The sequence below is a fragment of the Lactuca virosa genome, chromosome 8, assembly GCF_052849685.1.
Source record: "Lactuca virosa cultivar CGN04683 chromosome 8, Lactuca_virosa_CGN04683_v6, whole genome shotgun sequence".
Taxonomy (NCBI): domain Eukaryota; kingdom Viridiplantae; phylum Streptophyta; class Magnoliopsida; order Asterales; family Asteraceae; genus Lactuca; species Lactuca virosa.
The window spans coordinates 17489942-17515082 of NC_136433.1; the positions used below are offsets into that span (position 1 = coordinate 17489942).

The window sequence follows — 25141 nt, forward strand, 5'->3', positions numbered from 1 at the left end:
GAGTAGGTTACTTAAAACCCGCGTCCAAAGTCTTGTCTACTCGATGAGTTGGGCCTCCAACTCGCCGAGTCCCAATGTAAAAACATACAATCTTTAAATTTAAAATACGTACCGGGAACCGGGTGTTACAGACTAATTTGGTTGTATGAAATTTATTTTAATGTTTTAAGACTACAATTCTTAAATTTTATGTGTTTAAAAACCATTTTCGGTTTATTAAATTAGTTTATTTTAATTTTTTAATGTCTGCAGCAGTCTGCAGATGTTAACAAAAACAAACACGCTTCTTATTACAGTCTGCAGCCGTTTGGTCCACCTCTTCTGCAATAGAGATTTGCAGAGGTGGTCCGCAAACTTTATGAATTTTTGCTTTAGAAAAACAAACAACACCTAAGACTCATAAGGAGTCAGAAGATAATAAACAATTAGTGAAATTTAATTTGTATATTGATGTGGCGTATATTGTTGGTGATAAGTTGATATATATATATATATATATATATATATATATATATATATATATATATATATAGAGAGAGAGAGAGAGAGGTAAGTTCAATTGAGAAAATAAAAAAGGTTGAGAATGGAGGAATCGTTCTCAACCACTCATTTATTTTTGCCGCAAAAGCCTTTGTTGTACCAGCGGAAATGGATAAGGATACACATGTGTTTCCAACAAAACATGTTTCCTTAAACTATGCTAATCATTACCTTAATATATACAAAAACATAGTTTTTTTTTTGTTTTTTTAATTTTTAAGAAGCTATTTATATCGAAAAATGATTTTAAATATACCAAAATTTATGATTTTTTATTCTCTACAAATAAACATCCATATTGATATACTTTTAAGATAAAATAAAAAATTTATTTTTTTTATATTTTCATCTATCGTTATTCATAAGTGAATAAAAATGCATCAGATTTTTACTACAGTACATTCATTATTCACTTATGAATAAAAATATATAATTAATTTTTTTTTACAGTTTAAGTATCATTTATACTACTTATTCATATATGAATAACAAATTAACTGTAACAAAAATCTGATAAATGTTTTATTCATATATGAATATAAAATATGACGACAACTAATACACGTTTTATTCATATATAAATATAATATATGATGAAAGATGATGTAAAAAATATATTTTAAGTAAGAAAACTTTATTGCGTGTCATATTCATATATGAACGGTACTTAAACTATAAAAAAAGTTATGCATACGTTTTATTCATAAGTGAATAACGAATATACTGTAATAAAAATCTGATAGATTTTTTTATTCACTTATGAATAACGAGAGCTGGAACTCTAAAAAAAATAAATTTTTTATTTTATCTTAAAAGTATATCAATATGGATGTCTATTTATAGAGAATAAAAAATTATGAATTTTGATATATTTAAAATAATTTTTCGATAATAATGGCTTTCTAAATATAAAAAAAACGAAAAAAAATATGTTTTTGTGTATATTAATATAATGATTAGCATAGTTTAAGGAAACATATTTGGTTGGAAAACACATGTTTATCCGTTATCCATTTCCGACGGTACGCCTAAGTGTTTTGCGGCAAAATAAATGTGTGGCTGAGAATGATTCCCCCATTCTCAACCTTTTTTTTTTCTCAATTGAACTCTCATCTCTCTCTCTCTCTCTCTCTCTCTCTCTCTCTCTCTATATATATATATATATATATATATATATATATATATATATATATATATATATATATATATATATATATATATATATATATATATATACATACTATTATGTTATTGTAGTTGTTATTACTAAGTCTTTGGTTTACGGTGTTATGTTGTGTTGCAAGTTAGGTTGTTGTAGCGCTCGTCTCGAATTGTGTACTTGATGCAATACGATTCTTGGCAATAACTTCTTGTATCTCAGTGTATTGGTGCACACAAAAGTGTTTTATAACGTTGTAAGTAAATAAATTTTGGGTTGTACCTAATACGAAAAATTGGACGTTACACAAAATTATGTCATCAACTAAAAGCTTGGTTTTTTTCAAGAACCGCAACTCACAACTCCTTTTACTTCATTCCCCCATTGATACATATTCTCATATATCCTCATATATCGAGGTTTTTTCAAGAGAACCTCCTCGTCAATATGCTTTCTGACTATTACCAAGTTTTCTTTTTATCCCAAATCGAACACTCAATCTATTATAAATTTCCACTGACAGCTACAATTAGTTCTCAAATTTTGCTTCCCGTCCCTAGACAAATTCAAGAGAAAAATCAACATCGATTTTCGATCTTTGCTTCTCACCACCATTTATGCATATTTCCACCATTGACTACCGCAACTAAAACTATTGGAGTATATATATTTGGTTCATTGGTATATTGAAATGAAAATCAAGAAACATAAAGTGTAAGTCAACTTTAGGATGTTTTCTAGACCCAACATTGTCATCGAATTACTCGATAAAGAGCACGTCATGAGATGGACCCCAAAAAAATTTAGACACTTTCATTTGAGAAACTAAACATATCACGTATTTTGCAAACAAGAAATGTATAATCTCCTTGACAGCCAGAAAACCCGTTTTAGTAACACTTTTTGTTAACTGAAAAATAAGATCATTTACAGACGAAATTACCCAATTCGGATTTAGAATGACCGCATCCAAGCATAATTATTTACCCAACCAAAGCCTTGAACTATCCTCCAAAAGATCTAATATTTAGCATAATCATCCATTAACGGCTAATTTATTGTCGAGAGGAAGCTATGGTACAATAACTGAAAAATTAGCCACTAGATTCAATATCAGAATCGCAACGACAAATGCCAACATTGACACCTCTTTTGTCTAAATTAACTCCAGTAGGTAAAGGGTACAAATAAAGTCTCCAAGCAAAAAATATCGACTTTGATTTGAATCTAATCAACCTTTCTCCCACCACTAAAACAACATATTCCATATTTTTTGTAGTTTACCCCATCGTGGAAGAACCATTAGAGTCCATACCTTATGATCCTTTGTCGGTTTGATCCAATAATAAAAAAAAAAAAAAAAAAAGGCTCCAGTAGCATGCTCAAAACATCAAATTGTGCCTATTCAGTCCTCCATGTGGATTTCGACGCCAAGAACCTGACCATGTCCTATTGATAAACCGGTTTCTATTTGTGTAGCTTCTCTTAGTTTCTAAGGCGAACAATCTCGAAAATCTAATACATAAAGGACTTTATGAAATCCATATATCATCCTAAATTTTAATAAAGGATCCATTATATATTTATATATGTTATGAACTCATAAAGAAGTTGGTTCATTTAAGAACCTACGTCACCATTTACAAATAAGATGCCAATTAAAAAACATATACTTTCAATTCCTAAACCATCATCTTAATCTGGATGCTAAATTTTTTCCACGATATTATCCATCACATCTTCCTTTTCCCATCTTTCCCAAGAAAAATAAAAAGTGATCTCAGATTCTCTAATAAATTGATAACTTAATCTGGAGCTCTAAACATCAACATGTAACAACCACTGAGACACCCTAACATCGCTTTTAGAAAAATCACCTTCCACCAAAAAAAAAAAAAAAAAAAAAAACACTTTCCAATTAGAACGTTTCTTTATGAATTCAATTTACAAACAATAAACTTTCGCTTGTTTCCATTTGACATATTTTAATTTTTTTACCAACCGGTAAATCGAGGTAGGTAAAAGGAATATTAGTCGTGGTACACCCCACAATTGAAAGTAAATGTTCCACCTTTTGATTATTGATCCCCATGATGTTACTTTTATGGAGATTTATTTTCAACCATGATACAAATAAAATCAACGAAGAATCCACACAAGAGATCCAACTTTAGGACGACTTTCCTAAAAAAAACATAATGTCATCTTCAAAGAATAATTTAGAAATCTCTATATCTTCCGTACCGACCTTAGCAACACAAAAAATATGATGTTCAATAGTCTCCTTCATATGAAGGACACATGCAATCCATCCATTGCACAAAAATGATTAGTGTAATGTTTGTTTTATGATTAGCGTTTCATAATGTCTAAACAATTTAGACATTTAACAAATTAATTTAAATAAAATATTTATCATTATTTGATTATTATATAATTTAATAATTATTTATTATTTAAGTTATAAATAAATGTATTCATGTTTATATAATATTGAATATTTTTAGTTTAAATAATTAAGATATTATTTAAAAATTATAAAATAGTTGTCAACATATCAGTACAATATGTTTATTTTTTATATGTAATTATCAAAACTGATATAACACGATTAGAATATCATTCATATTGTATTGTTGTGGATGTTCTTATGAAATATTAGAGTTAAATTCTAAAATCTTTTAATATTCTATGGAATTTAATAAAAACTTAAAAAGTGGATTGTAAATTTATAATAAACTGCTAGCTAGTCATGGATTATCTTAAAGCTACGTCATATTAATAGGGTCATTAAAATCAATTTGTCGTAGATGATCATATCTCACACAATGTAATAGAGTTTCATATATTTACAAAATTAGTTGTGAGACTCATGTATTACATGGGTTAATTTAAAAAAAAAAAGTTAAATACAAATGTGAAAATATTTGAGAACTTTAAATTTATAAGAAAATACGAAAAATAATGAACTATTATAATGAAAATGTTTTTTATCTTTTAAATTTAAATAAATAAAAAAAATTAATGCATTTTAATTTTGGGAATTTTGAAATCAAAAGGTAAATTCATTAATGAAAGTGATATCAATTATTTCAATTATTACATTAAAATATTATGTGAAATTTAATAAAGTAGAAAAACTCATAAAATGACATGTGGAAAAAAAATTTATTCAAAATAACCACAAAATGACATTTGACAAATTAAATGAGAGTGTGACAAGTGATAAAAAAAAACTTTCATTTATTAGAGTAGATGTATACAATGATTTACGATAATAAACTTACTATTTATTACTATTATTTTATGAAAATTTGTCTAAAATGTTTCATAAATAAAAACTATACCGTTATTATATTAACACTTTGTTTGGGGCGTTATGTGATAGCTGTAAAGTTAAAAAGTTACCTGATAAAAAACGCTTGATAAAACCAATTGATTGCGTTGTTGCTAGTTTATATATGTTTTTGGTAATGAATTAATTGCGTTGTTGCTAGTTGATATAACAAAAGTTGATAATATCTCTCTCATATTTCATGAAATTCAATAACAGTAACGTTATATCTTATATCATCATATATTTTATATCTGTTATGTTATATCTTATTTCCTCAATTAGTACTCACAAGCTTAGGATTCCGAGCCAAACAAACCAACCATCTATTCTCTCCAATTATAGGATCAATCACCCTTCTCTTCAACTCCTCCCTTATCGACCTCTCACAACCACCATCCCTCTCCATCACAGCCGCCTTCAATGGCGACAGCGGCGACACCATTTTTTCCGGCCACTCCATATCACCTTCAACAATCTGGTTCACCATTTCCAACACTTGGCTCATTCTTGGCCTCATTCTTGGTTGTTTAAGTAAGCATTTGTTAGCAACAGCAGCCAGCTTTTGTGCAGACTTTAGGGAGTAGTTTCCAGAAAGCCGAGGGTCCAAAATCATTTGAAATTTCCGCATGTCTTGAGTGATGTGTGGTCTTACCCAATCCAATAGTTTTTGCTCATTTTTTGGCTTGTTTAGATCCAATGGTCTTCTACCCGTTATAAGTTCATATAAAAATACTCCATAACTCCATACGTCACTCTTGTAAGTGAGTCGCCCTGTTTGTATGTATTCAGGAGCCGCATATCCTACTGTTCCAACTACCTGTTTTTATCAAGAAAAATGACATGTATTTGAATATGGCAAGTGAGGGCATTATGGTAATTTCACAAAACAAAAAAAGAAAAAGAAACGTACAGCTGTCGAGACATGGCTAAGACCATCGGAAGGACCGAGCCTAGCCAATCCAAAATCTGAAAGCTTCGCGTTCCAATTCTCATCCAAGAGAATATTCGAAGATTTGAAATCTCTAAAGATTATCTGTTTCCATAACACAACATTTCAACCATTTAATCTCATAATCTAAAATGGTAAAATGTAGTCTGCCGAAAGGGTACCTGAAATTCCATTTCTTCATGGAGGTAAGCTAAACCTCGAGCAGCATCCTGTGCAATTTTCAGTCGCGTTGACCATGGAATTGGTGTTTGAACTCTGCTACATAAATGATCTTGAACACTCCTGTTTGGCATATATTCATACACAAGAAGACGTTGAATCCCTCTTTCATCATCCTCGGCACAATACCCAATGAGTTTGACCAGATTCGGATGATCAACAAACCCTAGAACATTCACTTCCGTAATCCATTCCTTGTGGCCCTGAACATTACACAAAAACTAAGCAAAAACTACATAAAATCAAATCAATTAATCATACATGAAATCCAGAAGAAGAAATCAACCTGCAACCCCCTTCTTCCAAGTTGCTTTACAGCAACATCTATTTTCTTATTCGAACCATCTGTGGTTCGTAGAACAGCCCGATAGACGCATCCGAAACCGCCTTCTCCGATTATTAGGGCACGGCTGAAGTTTCTGGTGACGGATTTGAGCTCGGCGAATGTGAATACTCTGATATTATTGTTACTGTTACGACTTGGTCTTTGAGTCAAGGTTGTGAATGAAACCCTGGTGGAGGATTCGTTGCTGACGTCAGAGGCGTCAAGGGAAGTGAATCCTGACCCTGATTTCGTCTCATATTGACCGTTGGATATGGAAGGTGATGAATTGGAGGTAGATTTTGTAGTCTTTGTATCATTGGTTTTGTCTCTATGGGAGAAGGAGAAACATCTCATGCCTTTCATTGCCTGAAAAATTATGGTTGGTTTTGTAAATTATTTTTGGACAAATTTAGACATTTAAAAGGAATAAAACCATGAGATTTTGACTTTTTTTTTTTTTTTTTTTTTTTTTTTTTTTTTTGCGTAATAATGAATTTTCTCCAAATTGAAAATGGAAATTGGTCTCATATTGTCATGTTTTGTTTCATGACAATATGAGATTAAACATAAATTGGAACATATGATATCATATAAAAATATAAAATGAAATTAAGATATATCATGAGACACTAATTAAAAGGTACAAATGTCTATACTCTATACAACATTTGACCTTTTCATATTTTTGCAAGAATGATGGTCTGTTTGCAAAGAATCACTCGATGCCAAATAAAGATCATCAAGAACATGGAGTCTTTAAGCAAAAGGAATGTAATGTAATGATTATGATGATAATAATAATAATAATAATAATAATAATAATAATAATAATAATAATAATAATAATAATAAGTATTGGTTTGAGTAAAATGACATCACTAGGCATATATGGATGAAGTTAAGTAAAGAATCTTGTAACACTATATTTTTTATTAATAAAATCATATTTGACTTTTGAATGTTAGTAGATCATGGCTTCCATCTTATGAGGCATTTGGTTGTCGATGAGCATGCCATCTCTCGTGAAGGTTATAAATTTATAAAAGTGTTTGACTTGTTAATTAAACTATAATACTTTATATATAAACAAATTAAAAGAATATAAAAGTTGCCATCTTGGCCATTTGGGTACGACTAAATCATCCATGTGAAGCACTTCTTTTACTTGGTTCGAAACTTCGAATAGTCTTTTTGTATAGTGGGTATAGTTTTATGCTGAAATTGTTAGATGTATGAAAATTAATCAAAATTACAAATTATACATAAATAATTAACATTGTGAATAGTTATAAGAAATGTCCAAATATTGGAAGAGAATTGGAATATCAAAACGGTAGATTTCTTAGAATTTATTTTTATACGATCAGATCTTCACAAAAAAAATCTTTCATTATATTTACTTTCTTTTTTCACTCTAATAACCAATTATTTCATCCAGATCTGATTGTGAATTGGAATAGTCTACAAAGATGCCAAAACCATAACTGAAATATAAAGAAAGAAATCGAAATCAATGTATGATGAAAGAATCAACATCGTGATCAGAACTTAAAAGCCATAGCAAAACAGAGGTAAAAGCTGTTTAATTAGAACTCACAATCGGTTTAATTCCATAGTAATTAAGAAGACATTACAGAGGATTAAGAAGGAGACGAAATACCTTACGTGATCTGTGTTCAAAATTGGGGCAAATTCACGAACTACAAAGTTCCAAACAAACTCATGATGAGAGAATATAAGTAGAGAAAGAAAGGGAGAAAATCATGAAGATGGAAGAAACTGAATTGCATAAATATGGAGAAGTTAATGGAATTGCTAGTGTAGACAGCTGGAATTTAGCTTACCAAACACAAATATGAATTAACAAAGAGAGATAACGATGAATATTTATATATGAAGGTGAGGCTGAAGGAGGGAAAGTCTGTCCATGAAAGCGAGATTTAGAAGAAGAGGACACATGTTAAAACTTAGATACTGCTCCAACTCATTCTCAATCTCACGCACAAACACAAATTACTTATTTGATAAATGGTTTCATTTTTTGTTATAAAAGTAGATTTGCAATCTTCTTCGTCGTGTGAGGTTTGAAGAACTATAGATTGTGGCAATAAAAGAAGGGTTATTTCCATAAAAGACCCTACATTTTGATTTTTTTTCTTTTTAGACCTAAAAGTTTTTTCTTTTCCGAAAAAGACCAAATTTTTACCTTTTACTTGTTACTTTAGACCCTAATAGGTAAATTAAGTATTTTTATTTCATAAAAGACCCAACATTTTGTATTTTTTTCCAGTTTAGACCTAAAATGTTTTTTATTTCAAGACTAGTTGTATAAAAAACGTGATTATATCCTTTTAGTTTAAAAATATACATCGATTTAAACAATATAATTATTATGCCTACATTTATTTATGATTGTAAAATTCTTTGTCCATGTATATTTATAAAAAAAGACCCTATATTTTGTAGTTTTTTCCGTTTTAGACCTAAAATGTTTTTTTTTTTCAAAATAAACTCAACTTTAAAATTTGTTATAATCTTCAAGACCAAATATATAAGGTACTTTTTTATTACGCCGAAAAAGAAAGTACACATGCATACACTAAAAAATATTATCTGATCTATTATCTTTTGAACGAATATAACCTAGAAGAATTGCAAAATTTTATTTTTGTCTAAAAGATATATCTTGGATATATATTATATCATTAAACTTGATATATTATTTATAAAAAATGTTATTATTACTGCTAATAAAAAGTTCGATGTTAATTTGATATTTTTTTGTAACATGGATAATACATGGCTAGGAAGAATCTTTTAGCATAATAATATTTTTTTTATTTGTAGGAAATAAACATACCAGGTAATTTAACAAAACTGTATACAAAATATTTTTTTTAGTTTGTCTATTATACTTATTTCGTGAGTTTGGACATATTTCCCTCTCTCACTTTTCTATATTATTTTTTTGGTTGAATTTTTTAATCAATTTTTTTGGAACAGTTAACAAACGAACTAACTATCATACTCCTAAACCAAAGCCATAGAATATTTTGTAGCATTAGCCCGTTATTGAATAATATGGTATAACTATATCAAATACATACATAAAAATATTAATCCTAAACATTCATAATAGTTTTGTTTAGATATATCAAATTCAAGTTTTGTTTAAAATTGCAAAATCTTATTTTGTATACAGTTTATTAAATTACATGGTATGTTGTTTTTTTCTACAAATAAAAAAGTTGTTATTATGCTAAAAGATTCATCTTAGCCATGTATTGTCTATGTTACCAAAAAACATCAAATTAACATCGAACTTTTTATTAGCGGTAATAATAACATTTTTTATAAACAATATATCAAGTTTAATGATATATATATATATATATATATATATACATATATATATATATGTATATATATATATATATATATATATATATATATATATATATCCAAGATAAAGTTTAATTATATCTTTTAGAAAAAAATAAAATTTTGTAATTCTTCTAGGTTATATTCGCTCAAAAGATAATAGATCAGATAACATTTTTTTGTGTATACATGTATACTTTCTTTTTCAGTATAGTCAAAAAGTACCTTATATATTTGGTCTTGAAGATTATAACCAATTTTAAAGTTGAGTTTATTTTGAAAAAAAAAACATTTTAGGTCTAAAATGGAAAAAAGTAACAAAATATAGGGTCTTTTTTTTATAAATATACGTGGAAAAAGAATTTTCCAATCATAAATAAATGTAGGCATAATAATTACATTGTTTAAATCGATGTCTATTTTTAAACTAAAAGGATATAATCATGTTTTTATACAATTAGTCTTGAAATAAAAAACATTTTAGGTCTAGATTGGAAAAAAGTATAAAATATAGGGTCTTTTATGAAATAAAAATACTTAATTTACTTGTTAGGGTCTAAAATAACAAGTCAAAGCTAAAAGTTAGGTCTTTTTCGGAAAAGAAAAAAGTTTTAGGTCTAAAAAGAAAAAAAATCAAAATATAGGGTCTTTTATGAAAATAACCCATAAAAGAATTGAAGTACACAAATCATTTCTTAAAATATAATGCACATTTATAATTTTTAAATGGTTCTCTTTTCAAGTCTAAAGTTTGTTGGGCTATAAGGACAGTAATATAGTTATTGTCCTTATAGCCCAAGAAACTTTAGTATATTTGTTTAAATGGTCCCTCGTGACTATTTTTTGCATTTGAAGGGCACGAACTTGTATTTTTAGGTTTTAAAAGGTTATTTTGGAAATTTTGAAGGGGTCACCCGGTGATACTCATCCTAATCAGCAGTTTTAGATGTCAACTCAATTACCACGTATAACACCTAATGTAATGATTTCTATAGAACCCGAATCCGATCAAATCCCTTACCGTCTTTCATCTTCACCTGCTCCGATGCTGTCTTCTCTGGCTCCACCGCTATCTTCTTCGGCTCCGGCGGTGGCCATGATGTTGACTCCGGTAGAATCGAACACCAATCGCCGACTCAACACATCCACAAAACCACCAACTCTTCCCAAAACACGAAAACGCACCAACACATCTCCGCCACCGGATGTGGATTTAATGGCGCTATGCAAAATAGGTCAATTAAAGAAACGATTGAGTTAATGTCTCAAGGTGTGCCCGCAGGATCCAATGTTTTCGAGCTTGTTTTGGATTCGTGTGACGATCTTGAACTGGGGAAGAAGGTTCAGTAGCTTCTTATTCGATCTTCCTACTACGGTTTTGTGAATTTGAACTCTAAATTGATAGTACTATACATAAAATGCAACAGCATGAGGGATGCACACATGGTGTTCGACGGAATGCGTGAACGAGACGAATTAAGCTTATGGCATTCAATGATAAAGGGCTACACAGATAACGGGGAACCCGATGCAGGTTGTTGTTAAACAACCAGATGAAAGAGTTGGGGTTAACTCCAAACAAGGAGACTTTTCGATTACTTTTTTCAGCATGTGCCAGTGTTAATTCAATTCAAAAATGCTTCAAACACTTCAAATCAATGAAGAACGACTACAATCTAGATCCAGAAATTGATCATTATTTAGGGGTTATTGATGTTTTAGGGAAATCTGAACATCTAAACGAAGTTTTTGAGTTCATCGAAAACATTCCTTTTGAACCACATTTGAAATATGGGAATCATTGATGAATTCTGTTCGAATCCATAGTGATATCGAGCTCGAAGATCGAGCCGTGGCATTTCTTCAACCATCAATCGCATTACACAAACTTCCTTTACTTAATCAATATGCAAGTAATATGCTTGAAGGGAAGCAGAACAAAGTCTATGAATGCCAAAATCGAGGGCGGTGGCCCTGATGTTGGCTCCACCGTTGTCTTGTCCGCCACCCCCTTCTCTCTGTTTACACCCACCACCACATCGGAAATCTCACCTACACTTTCAAGGATTCTGGTTTTGGAATTAGAACGTAGGAGAAGTACATGGCGTTAAAGACGAATAAGAAGCTCCATTGTTACTGTTTGTAAGCCCTCGCGCTCCGATGTAAACTGATGGATTAGTTCTATCTTCGTGGCAAATAAGTTTTGGCTTACGTGGCAACGATGAGTCGACTCACCACTGAGTCATAGTTGACTCACCTGCCTAGTTGGAAGTTGACAAGGCATTGTAACCTTCAAAAATGGTTAAAGGTACTAAATTAACCGGTAAAACACAAGTTTGTACCCTTCAAATGCAAAAAAAAAATCACGAATGACCATTTAAACCAATATACTAAACATTGTTGGGTTATAGTGACAATAACCCAAAAAAATAAAAGGAAATAGAATAGAACAATTAATTCGTTGTGTAATCGAGTTAGTATGAAATGAAAAAAAAAACAAAAAAAGAAATATAATTAGAAACAAAAAAAAATGATATTTTCATATTCGTTTGAAAAAAAAAATGATAATTTTATAGTACTTTTTTTGGGATATCTCTAGAAAAGTCCCAATATTTTGGGCAAATTTTTAATAAAGTCCTAAATTTTATTTTTTGAATGAAAAAGTCCTGACTTTTTCACATTTTGAATAGAAAAGCCAAAAAACCGGCTAATTTATTCACTTTAGCCATTTTTGACCTGGTCATGAGACCAAATTATTAATTTTTCGAAAATAATGGGACTTTTTTGCAGATTTCGTCAAAAAATTTATATAATGTATAGACATATTTTTTACATATCTATATCTATTTTTACGTATTTGTGTACTTTTTTATGTTTTTATATGTATATATTTACGTATTTTTATGTATATTAAATGTATAAACGTATTTTTTTTACTTATTTATATGTATTTTTAACCATTTTACATATTTTTTATGCATTCTTATGTGTTATTTTTTATGTATTATGTATTTATATGTATTTTTATATTTTTTAAAGCTTTTTATATAGATGTTTATGTATTTTAAATGTATAAACGTATTTTTTACGTATTTATATCTATTTTTAAGTATTTTACATATTTTTTATGTATTATGTATTTATGTATTTTTTTAAGTGTTTTATATAGATGTTTTTGTATATTTATGTATTTTAAATGTATAGACGTATTGTTTTACGTATTTATATGTACTTTTTAAGTATTTTACATACTTTTTGTGTGTTTTTATGTGTTTTTTATGTATTATGTATTTATATGTATTTTTGTGTATTTATGTATTTTTTTTAGTTTTCTTATATAGATGTTTATGTATTTTTACGTATATTAAATGTTTAATTGTATTATTTTTACGTGTTTATATATTTTTTACGTAAAAATAATACAATTAAACATTTAATATGCATAAAAATACATAAACATCTATATAAGAAAACTAAAAAAACACATAAATACGCAAAAATATATATAAATATATAATACATAAAAAAAACACATAAAAACACACAAAAAAATATGTAAAATACTTAAAAAGTACATATAAATACGTAAAACAATACGTTTATACATTTAAAATACATAAATATACAAAAACATCTATATAAAAAACTTTAAAAAAATACATAAATACGTAATACATAAAAAATATGTAAAATACTTAAAAATAGATATAAATACGTAAAAAATACGTTTATACACTTAAAATACATAAACATCTATATAAAAAGCTTTAAAAAATACGTAAAAATATATAACAATACATATAAATACATAATACATAAAAAATAACACATAAAAATATGTAAAATGGTTAAAAATACATATAAATAAGTAAAAATATATGTTTATACATTTAAAATACATAAAAATACGTAAATATATACATATAAAAACATAAAAATACAAAAATACGTAAAAATAGATATAGATATGTAAAAAATATGTTTATACATTATATAAAAATTTTGACGAAATCTGCAAAAAAGTCTCATTATTTTCGAAAAATTAACAATTTGGTCCCATGACCTGCTGAACATGTCAAAAAGGGCTAAAGTGAATAAATTAGCCGGTTTTTTGGACTTTTCTATTTAAAAGGTGAAAAAGTCATGACTTTTTTATTCAAAAAATAAAATTTATGACTTTATTAAAAATTTGCCCAAAATATTGGGACTTTTCTGGAGATATGATGGTCATTTTGTTAAGAACTTGAGATTCGAGTACATGGTGAAAAAGAATGTTGTGAACACGGTATTGTTGATCTCATGTATTTTGATTTTATATGAGGCAAAATAATTATGTTTTATGTAGTGATTAAGTGTAAGGCCAACATGTATGGGTGGTGAAAGTACACTAAGGTCACCCCTTGGACGTGTGAACACCTCCCAAAACACAACGTATGTGTGGTGTGGAGTAAGGCTACTTACGGAGCTTCACAAATAAGAGAGAATAGATTCTCTCTCTCTCTCTCTCTCTCTCTCTACGTAGGGAGAAGTCCACACGCGAACACTGCCCCAAGACGTTGGAGTGGAGTTGTAATGAGGTGGCACTAATAGTCCAACACTTTATCCACTTATTTTAGTTGCTGATAATTTCTCTACTTTTTCATTTAATTTCTAAAAACTATTGGAAAATTTTGATCTATTCATCATTAGGGTTGTACATGAACTGAACGTCCAATGAACTATTTGTAAGCCATTCAATGGTAAATTTGTTTATTTTCATTTATTTACTAAATGAACAAACATTAACATTTTTTTGTTTAGTTAAATGTACGAACACAAACATTTGATTTCTGTGACAACCGTCAATTTCCGGTCAAGTCAAAGTCAAATAAAGTCAACAAGTCAAACCAGTCAACTCAATTAACCCTTGTATATTAGGGTTTACATCGTGTTTGCTATTGTACAACACACCATCGTAATGCAAGTATCACTTTAAGTCTTCCTGTGTTCAGAAAATCTAAACCCTAATAAGTGTAACTGATGGAACAACTCAATAAAACATTAATACATACCCTTCGGGGGCGTACAACGCTCATAACAAGGCAAAACGGAGTTTACAAACCGTGAATTTCAAGGTTAAAACACTCGCAAAGGTCGCAAACAAAGCCTCTCCCAAATCTCTCCAAGTATGTGAAATTTCTCCAAGTGTATGTGAAATCTCTGCCAAATATGTGAAATCTCTCCCAAATCTTTCCAAGTATGTGAAATCTCTCCCAAATCTCTCTCAGCTTTTTATAGTCATCCGGGTCATCCCGACCCTTAACTTGGCCAAAAACTGCTTGAATCGGGGAGTTATATCGAAAAACAGCTAAATATGGCCGAAACCCTCTTAGGAATCGAACCTCTTAGAGCCGAACCCTCCTGTTAGGACCGAAGGTCCCTCAGGACCGAACTGCTCAGGACCGAACCGAACTGTCAGAACCGAACCTTGTATCTCGGACCGAACCTCTTGCACCCGAAATGAACCGAGCCTTCGGTCCATTTCGCTCCTCTCGCACCTTCGGACCCGAGATCCTCCCTTCGGTTCCTTCTCCCACCTTCGGTTCCTCCTCCCTTCTCTCGGTTCTCACCTCCTAAGGACCGAACCTCGTAGGTTCGCTTCTATTGTCCGGTTTTCGACCACTTTCGCATGTTAAGCTCGTTTTTGACGGGGATTTTTCACCAAATTCATATTTTTATCATTTTAAACTCCCTAAACTCATATTTTATTCATTTCTCAAGGATTTATTAATTATAAATCATTATTTTACATTAAGAAGAGTATTTTACACCACAAGTGGGTCAAGTGTGCCCACTTGCCTCCATGTGTCATCTTCTCATTAGTCCAACCTTATCCACATCACACACATCAAGGTAAACATCCCTTCACCCTAGCCACTTGCTCCAGCAATCCTTCATATAAAGAAATGCCTGGGGATTTCCTTGATCATTTTCTTCTCCATAAAACACATATACACTCCTTAACCATCAAGAGAGCCTCTTTTTCTCTCAACTTCCAGCCACACTTTTGAAGTGTTCTTGAGTTATTACTTCACTTTTTGGTAAGTATATCATCTAAACTCAAGTGTTATTACATGTTTTCATAACACTCTTGGATCATCTACACACATATTAACACAAAATCGTTCATAGGATCATCCAAAAACTTCGTGTGTTCATCAAGTGTTCTTGACTTGAAACTCATCATCTTCAACCTTCCATCCCTCAAGAAATCACTCAAGGTGAGTTCATAACCGTACATTTTCCAGTTTTCCTTAGTTTTCAGGGGGGGGGGATACAAGTTAAAACACCAAAACATATTTAAAACTTAACTTGACAGCTTACAATAGAAACGTTGTGACCTGTTCACGAACTGTTTTACCCAACTTAAACTTAATATTTTTCAAAACTGTTTGATATGAAAATAGTTCAGGTTTATACCTTTAAAATGACTACTTTCACGTCTCCATACGATTTTTCTACAATTTATGGTGATTTTTACAAAACTGCCTATCATTTCATAAACGAATTCGGACCAGTCTGTGAATATGAACACTTTCACACAAATTAGAGACTTCTAAAAATCATAATAAAATTATAAATAAACTAGACACATTTTGTAAACTCTCAGAGTTTACGGATTTAGTTTTCGACTTCGTGTAATTTTTCTATGATATTTTCAAAACAGTGCATAAAGGTTAAAAACTAGTTACATAGCTTACCATATTAACAACACTTTGTAGTATGTTGAGCAAAGTGCATAACACTAAGTTTCTAAATGTTGGATGCATTCTTGTTAGTTTATCATCATAAAAAGAAATTAGTCATTCATGATAAGGTTCTTCCATTCATTTCGAACACATATAATATTTACGATAAAGTATAGTTTATGGATTTTTCGAATAAAGCATACTACATGAAAAAGGTTTTACTCTCAAAACAAATGGGTTTTTTTTATATATTACATGATAAACTATAATGGTAATGGTTTATGGATTCCATATCACTAATTTATTTTACAAAATGTGATTTCACTTCCACCACGGAAGATGTTTTATACTCAAACTATATGTAAACTAGTTAACGTAAGTTGTGAGACAATTATTTCATCGTACTTTTAGAGTACGGGTTAAAAATTCATGTAAGTTATAACCAGAGTCTCTTGTAGGGTGAGCGTGATAATTGTGTATAGATCTATATTGGGATTGACACCCCATACCCGAGCTGCTTGCAACAGCTAGACCGGCAGGTCTGGGGTGACAAGAGTCATAGGATCTTGACGTCTGAAAAACATTGTTGCAGGTTAATTCTTGTTATAGTATGGTTATAACGACTCACATAGGGAGTTAACAATCTTTCAAGTTTACAGGGAAAAATTCTACTTTGAAAAAGGGTTTTATCTATTTAAGACTACATGACTTTTATAAGGAAAATATTGGATTTTCTTAGAAACACATTACCATTATAAACAAAATATAGGTACAAAACACACACATGATTTCGGTCTTGGGATTTAAGGCTACATAACTTTTTACAAGGAAAATAAGGGATTTTTCTTGAAGTATACATTATAAAGTACCAGGTTTACACTAAATGGCTTTCATGATATCAAAACTACGTTTCATCTAGAATTGTTAGACTTCAACTATAATTGCTAGGTGTACATGTTAGAGTTATATATGAATTTAGTCGCAATCGACTTAGAATTGGTGGGCCCGCCTTACTTCATGTTCCTTGTTTGGTTGTGGACCTAGGGCAGACTCATTATATTCGACGGTTTATTTAACTAAAATTTTATATAACTTATATACATTGGGTGATTATAGAAGGAATCTACGGGTCTTTCTAGGGTACATTATTCCATAACATAGGAGCGTTCATTTCGCATTTAATAAAGAAAATATTGAATTTTCTGAAAGCATACTCTATCGCTTTTACAAGGAAAACGGCTTCTTTCTCAAATAAAACTCTTATGAACTCACCAACTTAATTGTTGACACTCTTTCAAAACTACTTGTATTCTCAGGAAATCAACAGCTTTTGAGGATGGGACGTTAAATTGTCAAACACTTCATTTTGTCATCATAGTGTAATTGATTTGAAACATGTAAACACATACTATGGTGTAACTTTTTCAATTATATTTATGATGGTTGTATTTACTTTGAGCACTATTATACTCGTTGTTGTGATACTATACACGAAGTCCTCCACCCCCGGACGTTTCCGCCATCCTTGGTTTGGGGGTGTGACAATTTCTATGTTGTTCATTTATTATGTTACTATATACACACACATACACACAATGAGAGGACTTAACATAGAGTTTCTATGAATTGTTTAAGTTTAACATCTGGATTTTGTAAAAATATCAAAAGTGACACTGCTAAGTATGATGAATATATAAGAAGTCTTGGTAGTCAAGTTTTATTGTTTTTATTTGGATTTTTATGTTCATTTTCTAATTCATATATGTTCACTTAGGTTTATTTGCTTTCGTTCATTTAAGATCGTTTATGTTTGTTTATCATCTAAACGAACTTGAACAAAACAATTTGTTAAACGAACTAATGGTGTATGGGGGTTAGCCCATACATAAAGACAATATGTCATCATTAAAAGTAGTCTGCCTCAACACAGTAAGCACATTGCTTACCAAGTCGGCTCTCCTTATCGAATGCAAACACAATGGTAAGGGTAAAACTTTCTCACCTTAAGCAATTTTACAATACTCCTAATCGACATCTAACTTAGGCATCGGAGAGTAATACTAGGGTACATCCATCGGTGTCACTTTCTAACCTAACATTTGTCTACATTTTGCAGCGTACCTTCCTATGTGTGCATTAGAAGAGGATACAACCAATCTGTTATCAAAAATCTAGAAGGTGTAACGCCCGGTTCCCGGTACGTAATTTTAAATATGAGTTTTACATTTTTATACTGGGACTCGACGAGTTGGTGGACCCAAACTCGTCGAGTAGGGGCTAATCTTGGACGCGGGTGGAAGAGTCTACTCGATGAGTCGGAATCCCCGACTCGACGAGTAGATCTGTCTGAATGAAACCCTAAATTTTAGGGTTTGCACCCTATTTAAACACCTTATATGGCCTCCACTCCAGCCTCCATCTCCCTCAGACCCTATTCTCGAAACCCTAATCAGTTTGTGAGTGTTCTTGAGCTATTTTGTGCCATTTTAGTGATTTGAAGCTTGGAGAAGGAAGGAAAGGCTTGGAGGTTCAAGAAGAAGGCAGTAGATCCAGAGTTTTGGTTGCATTTCCAAATTGTTTGAGGTAAAAAGCTTCAACCTTGGCTTTCGTTCACTTAGATCTTCTTTAGGGCTTGCATCTTGTCATTTTTAGGCCATTTCTAAGTCACTCTCGGGATTTGAGTGCATAATAGAGTAATGACTTCAGATCTGGGAACTTTTAGGCTTATGAAGCTCAAAGTTGCCACCTTTATTGAGCTATGGACCTATCCCATGCATTAGAACTCCTTTATGGATTAATTTTGGTGTTTTAGTTTCATAACACCCATGCATGCACGTAAAGTTTGTAACTTTACGTGTTATATCGACCCTAGGAGGCAAGATCTATGCTTTGGATGCAATAAACCCGACTGAAATCGACTTTATGGACTTGGGCCTTGGGGGACTCGGCGAGTCGTGTCATGATTCCCCAACCTTTTCTGTTTTCGAGCAATCTGGTTGAGTCTAGAAGAGGACTCAACAAGATGTACGCTTATATGGACTTGAAGATCAAGAACTCGACGAGTTCCAGGATGAACTCAGCGAGTTCAAGATAATGGCCCAACTGATATGAAGCAGGACTCGACGAGTTCTAGGATGAACTCGGCGAGTCAATGAGCCAATGTTCCGATCTGTATGAAGAAGAACTTGACGAGTCCAAGGAAGGACTCGACGAGTTCAAGTGGAAAGTCCTGATTCTGTCATAAGGAGAAACTCGTCGAGTTAGAGGGTAACTCGATGAGTCCGATCGCGAATGCGAGTTTCTCTGAATCATGGAACTCGACGAGTTGATGGATCAACTCGGCGAGTTGAGTCAACGAGGATGTTGACTTTGACCATGGCGTTGACCTTGACTTTGACTTTGACCTGAGTTGACCCTTGAAAGGGTTAGGAGTATGAAATGGTAATTAAGGAAGGTTGTTATGTGTAGGAGTTTGAGAGGAGTTGATCCAAGTACCGAGGACAGTTCAGTTATTGCACAACATTGAGGTGAGTTACCTTCCAGTAGAAGTGGGTCTACGGCCACAATGTCAACCCACTAGTAGGAGTTGTTTGATTAGATGATTGTCTTTGTGATAATTATCTATGTTTGCTATTACATGATATGTTTTATGTGCTAGCATGATATGATGTTATGTGATAGTGGTAGTAGGGGGAATAGTCCCCGTGTCACGGTCGTAAGGGCCGCAGGGTAGGTCGGGCACCCCAGAATTGTCTGGCAGTATGTTTTATGCTATGATATTATATGGTAGTTGTAGGGGGTGAAATAGTCCCCGTAGGCGGTTGAGATAAACCGGAGGGTAGGTCGGGCACCCCAGAATGGCTTGTCAGGGTAGGTCGGGCACCCCAGATGTGTCCGACAGTATGTTGGTTATATGGTATGAGGTATGATGGGGGAACTCACTAAACTTTGTGCTTACAGTTTTCAGTTTTGTTTCAGGTACCTCTTCATCGAAGGGGAAGGAGCCGGCACGGTAGCAGCGCATCACACACACAGGATTTCCGCATTATGAGAATCTTGGGATTGTACTCTGACATTGTTATTATTTTATGATATGGTTTTGAGACATGTGACTATGGTTTTATGAAATGATATGACTCGATGTCGTTTTTCAGTAAACTGCTTTATAAGTTACTTAATTAAAAACAAAATTTTTGGTCTTGAAAATTAGGATGTTACAGAAGGCTACATAGCAATACGAACGAACTTGAAAAAGAAAATTTTATTGTTTATTCGTTCGTGTTCATTCGCTTAAGAAATGAATATGAATGAATTCTTACTCGTTTTCGTTCGATTGATTTAAAGCCCTACTTACAATCATAAAAAAAGGCATGGTTTATTATGTTTCACAAATTTAAGGAACTACTCAATTCATCATATTAAGATTTATGGTATGTCTACTTTGTTATGTATATTTTATATTGTAGGTTTACCTTGGAGAGAAAAAAAATGAAATAGAGAGTACAATTTAGGAGACTTTATCGGTTTGTGTCGATGTGCATCCTTTGTTGACATTTTGAAGCCCCACAAGCAATGTGGCTAAATATGTTGCGCCCACGTTTGTGTTTTATTAATGATTGATTAATCCATCAAGATACTTGGGTGATGTGGAATTGTGTTAGTTCCAAGTGTCCATTTTTGCAATATGCACACAAATAGTCAAACCTAAATACCCATAATTTTGACTTTCAAATTATTCAAATTTAGTTATGACAAATACCTATCGTCTCATCACATCAATAATAACATACTACTACCACATAGCATGATGGCATCTCCACTTGCAAGGTTACAAGGACCACTTATTATTATTTCAAAACCACTTAACATTAATTAGTAATGACTTGTTTTGATTCAAGTTGATTGCTTATTTGATAAATGAAGTGTTAGCATTTATTACTGTTTGAGTAGTTTTAGGAGTACTTTTTCTTTTTATGTTAATAATATTTTGGTTAAGTTACTTTATTAAATATATAAAATTAAAATATGTATTACTAAAAATTACACTAAATTACATAAATGGTACATGTGCTTTACGAAAAATCATAAATTTCGTTTTTAATTTTTTTTTCTTCTCTAATGCACATATAATGATTGAAATACATTTTCTGATTTTTTTTCATCACTGTTACCTATTTAATTTAATTTTTAAAAATACATGGGCCCACCAAAACCTCAACACCCCATCACCATTCTCACATACTTTAGACCAAAAAACCATCATCTTTCTCCCTCTCTTCTCCATTTTCATCGGAGAACGCCTTCCTCCACCTTTGGGTCTCCAACCAATCATCTCCACCGCCTACTCCCTCTTCCTCTTCTGACTTAACTTTTAGTGGGTCTAACTAAGTCCGACATGGAAGAAGCTCCGATTATCAACCCATAAATTTTCTAGGATAGCATCATGATTATGATAGTTATATTGTTGTTTTTTTTCATTTAACTCCAAATGAGCATGTGTAGACTTGATTTTAGTTATAACTTTTCCATAGATAATTAAATCTATTATGTTACACAAAAGTATGCACAAGTACATTGTTGCACAAACATTTACAATAAAACTGTGCACCTCACCTTATGTTCATGTGCTTACAGATAGAGTGTTGGTGAGGAAAAGGAACTAGTCTGATCGAATCACAAAAATGCTACTGTTACGCTAAACTTGAAGGGAAATTGTCATGTTATTTGAAGATTATACTTAGATAGAAGGTAAGGGAGAGGTACCCTCAACGGCAGAATTGTGTTTTACATGAGGTGGATTTAAAAAAAATAAAAATAAAAAATTAGATTCCTTTTAACAAGCGGTGACCTCAACCACTTGGTTTTTGGGTTGGACTCAAATTAATAAAAGTAAATATAAAGCCCAAGTGACTATAAGTTCAAGACTCCAACAATCCAACTTTATTCTTTAAAAAGTGGTTCCCTAAGTACTCAATTAGACAACTAGTGTTTTTTATAATAAAAAATTTTAGGGGTTGTTTGATAGTCGCTAACTGTGTTAGAAGCTGATGGGTTAAAAGTTCTGACTGAATTAACTTATGACTTAAACTTATTGTTTGATTTTGTGTCTGACTGATAACACAAAATAACTATATTACCCTCGGACAATATTTTTTATAATAATTTTTTTTTATGATTTACCATTAAATTTATAACATTACATTTTTATAGAAACATTCAATGATGTCAAGGTTATTGGCTTGATATAAAAACATTTTTTATAAAAAAACATCTATCTTATCTTGATATTATAAAAAAGTACATCACTCTATACAATAAACTTGTGGTCATGGTTTTAATATGTTCAGCTTTATACCAAGACAATCATTATAAAATAGCTATTCTAGTTAACATATATGTTCATGTACCAAGATTTATGACTAGTTACACGTTCATGGAGGTTCTATGTATCCCATACCAATCAATACTTTCACAAGAACCAAAAACACAATAAATAAAAGGTTATCTTCTTGGACTAATTACCCAATACTCACTCCAGCACCACAACAAATAGCAACAACAAATTGAAATATTCGTAGCAACAAATAGAACATTTTACAGCAAAAAAAAAAACGAAAATTATCAGCAATCATTCACAGCAACAATGTAAAAATCGAGAAAAAAAACTCATACACGCATAGCAACAGCGACAAAAAAAAATTCACAGCAAAAATTCGGGAACATTAAAGTCAGAATCGCACTTCGTCGCACGTGGACGAGAACAGACGGCAGGTCTCCGGTTGCGAGGTCGGAGGAAGATGACGAGCTTTGGGTGGTCGTCGGTAGCAGGGAGAGCACGGGAGAGGGATCGTTTTTCATTTTTTTGTGGAGGCGTCTTCAGCAGGGCAAAACTGGAATCGAAAGCGTTGATAATTTTTTGTCCTGGTCCTTCTCATTTGAAGAGGGGACCGAATCAGTAAAATATGATGGACTGAGTCCATGACTTTAAAAATGATATCAAACATGTTGAACTATGCTTTTTAGACCCGGTCCCCTTTTCGATCCGGTTAGAAGCTAAATCAAACGACCCCTTAGTGAATTTAAACAATATGAAGATATAATTTAAATGTTGTTAGTATTTAGTTATTAAATTTATTTTTATGTTTGATTTATCATTAATTTTTTTGGTTTGTTTAATAAATATCATTATGATAGGAGATTATAAGTTTTTAAGTATACATTGAGTTATTAATTTTTTACGTATATAATCACTATTATTTTTTTTTATAAATTTAGTTATTAATCTTTTTTTCGAAAATATTTTACCATGAGTCTTGCATAATTTGTTCAAAGAATATCATTTCATAAAATACATATATTTACATATAAATAAAGTATTTAAAAATTAATATATGTTTTTTAAAAATACATATTTTAATGTATAATACGTATTGTTACATTTAAAACCCATATTTTTACATATAAATTTATATTATTTATTTAAACTATATATATATATATATATATATATATATATATATATATATATATATATATAGAGAGAGAGAGAGAGAGAGTCTTATTCCGGTAAAGACTCTAAAAATAGTGAAGACTACGACGACAATTCTCCACCACTCATTTCGTTAAGGAGTCAAACGTCAAACATAATATTTGGGCACGGTGCGTTCGCATGCGACACACATCTGTGGTAATTGATACGGACTCGAGAATTTAATCATGTGGGATGAAAATTCATTGAGCGTCAATTAAGTGGGTTTTATTATTTATTTTCTTTTATTTTGGAATTTTTTGTTTTTTGTTTTTATTTTTTTAAATTGTTTTAAAAAAATCAAAAAATAAAGTTAAACAGATATATACTCGTTTTTAATGTTTTTTATATTTTTTTATATTTTTTACTTTTTATTTTTTAATTATTTTTTTTTACTTTTTCGTTTTTTTTTAAATATCTATACAAAGATACTATTGTTTTTATAGTTTTGTTTTTATTTTTTGATTTTTTAAACTAAATATTGGTTTGAGTTTTTAATGTTTAACAATTATAAATTTTGAATAAGAAAAATATTAAGGATAATAATATTTTCCGTTCATACTTTTTTGGAATCGTATTATTTTTTAATCATAAAATTTTGAATTATAACATTTTGAATCATAATATTTTGAATCAAATCATTTTTGAATCATATGACTTTGGATCAATAATATATTCAATTAAGTAAAGTTTTTGTTGAAAAAATGGATCATTATATATTTTGAATCATTTAATTTTTGAATCATAAAAGATATAATTAAGGATTATAAAATATTTGAGTCTAATTATTTTTAGATCATAACAACTTAAAGATCATAAACAAGTTGAATAAAAAAAATTGAATCGTAAATGTTTTGAATCATCACATTTTGGATCATATTATCTTCAACATTTTTTTTATTAAAACTAATATTTTTTTAAAATTAAAAATAAACACTTCAAAAACTTATTTTTTTTAAAAAAATATTTTTACAA

At 30.8% G+C, this 25141-nt stretch overlaps 1 protein-coding gene and 1 pseudogene across 2 annotated transcripts; one reads left to right on the forward strand and one right to left on the reverse strand.

Annotated features, from left to right (window-relative positions):
• Positions 1-5211: 5211 nt before the first annotated feature.
• Positions 5212-8534, reverse strand: LOC145134203 (serine/threonine-protein kinase PCRK1-like). Of its 2 annotated transcripts, none has more exons than XM_079069082.1 (5): positions 8195-8534; positions 6491-6895; positions 6147-6407; positions 5947-6069; positions 5212-5853 (listed from the first exon to the last, which is right to left on the reverse strand). In XM_079069082.1, the coding sequence occupies exons 2-5, from the start codon at positions 6890-6892 to the stop codon at positions 5311-5313; spliced, it is 1329 nt and encodes a 442-aa protein (XP_078925208.1). In that variant the 5' UTR covers positions 6893-6895; positions 8195-8534; the 3' UTR covers positions 5212-5310. The 2 variants fall into 2 exon arrangements, with proteins under 2 accessions (XP_078925208.1, XP_078925207.1); XM_079069081.1 differs by having other exon boundaries at positions 8190-8533.
• A 2358-nt stretch (positions 8535-10892) lies between these two features.
• LOC145130127 (pentatricopeptide repeat-containing protein At2g15690, mitochondrial-like) lies at positions 10893-11888 on the forward strand (annotated as a pseudogene).
• The last annotated feature ends 13253 nt before the right edge of the window (positions 11889-25141 follow it).

What these genes read in the sequence shown, in the direction of transcription:
- LOC145134203 (XM_079069082.1), bottom strand. Translation starts at nt 6,892, where the DNA reads ATGAAAGGCATGAGATGTTTCTCCTTCTCCCATAGAGACAAAACCAAT. An exon ending in TTGGAAGAAGGGGGTTGCAG is followed by an intron (nt 6,408 to 6,490) that starts GTTGATTTCTTC and finishes TGTAATGTTCAG; the next exon opens with GGCCACAAGGAATGGATTAC. An exon ending in ATGAAGAAATGGAATTTCAG is followed by an intron (nt 6,070 to 6,146) that starts GTACCCTTTCGG and finishes TTATGGAAACAG; the next exon opens with ATAATCTTTAGAGATTTCAA.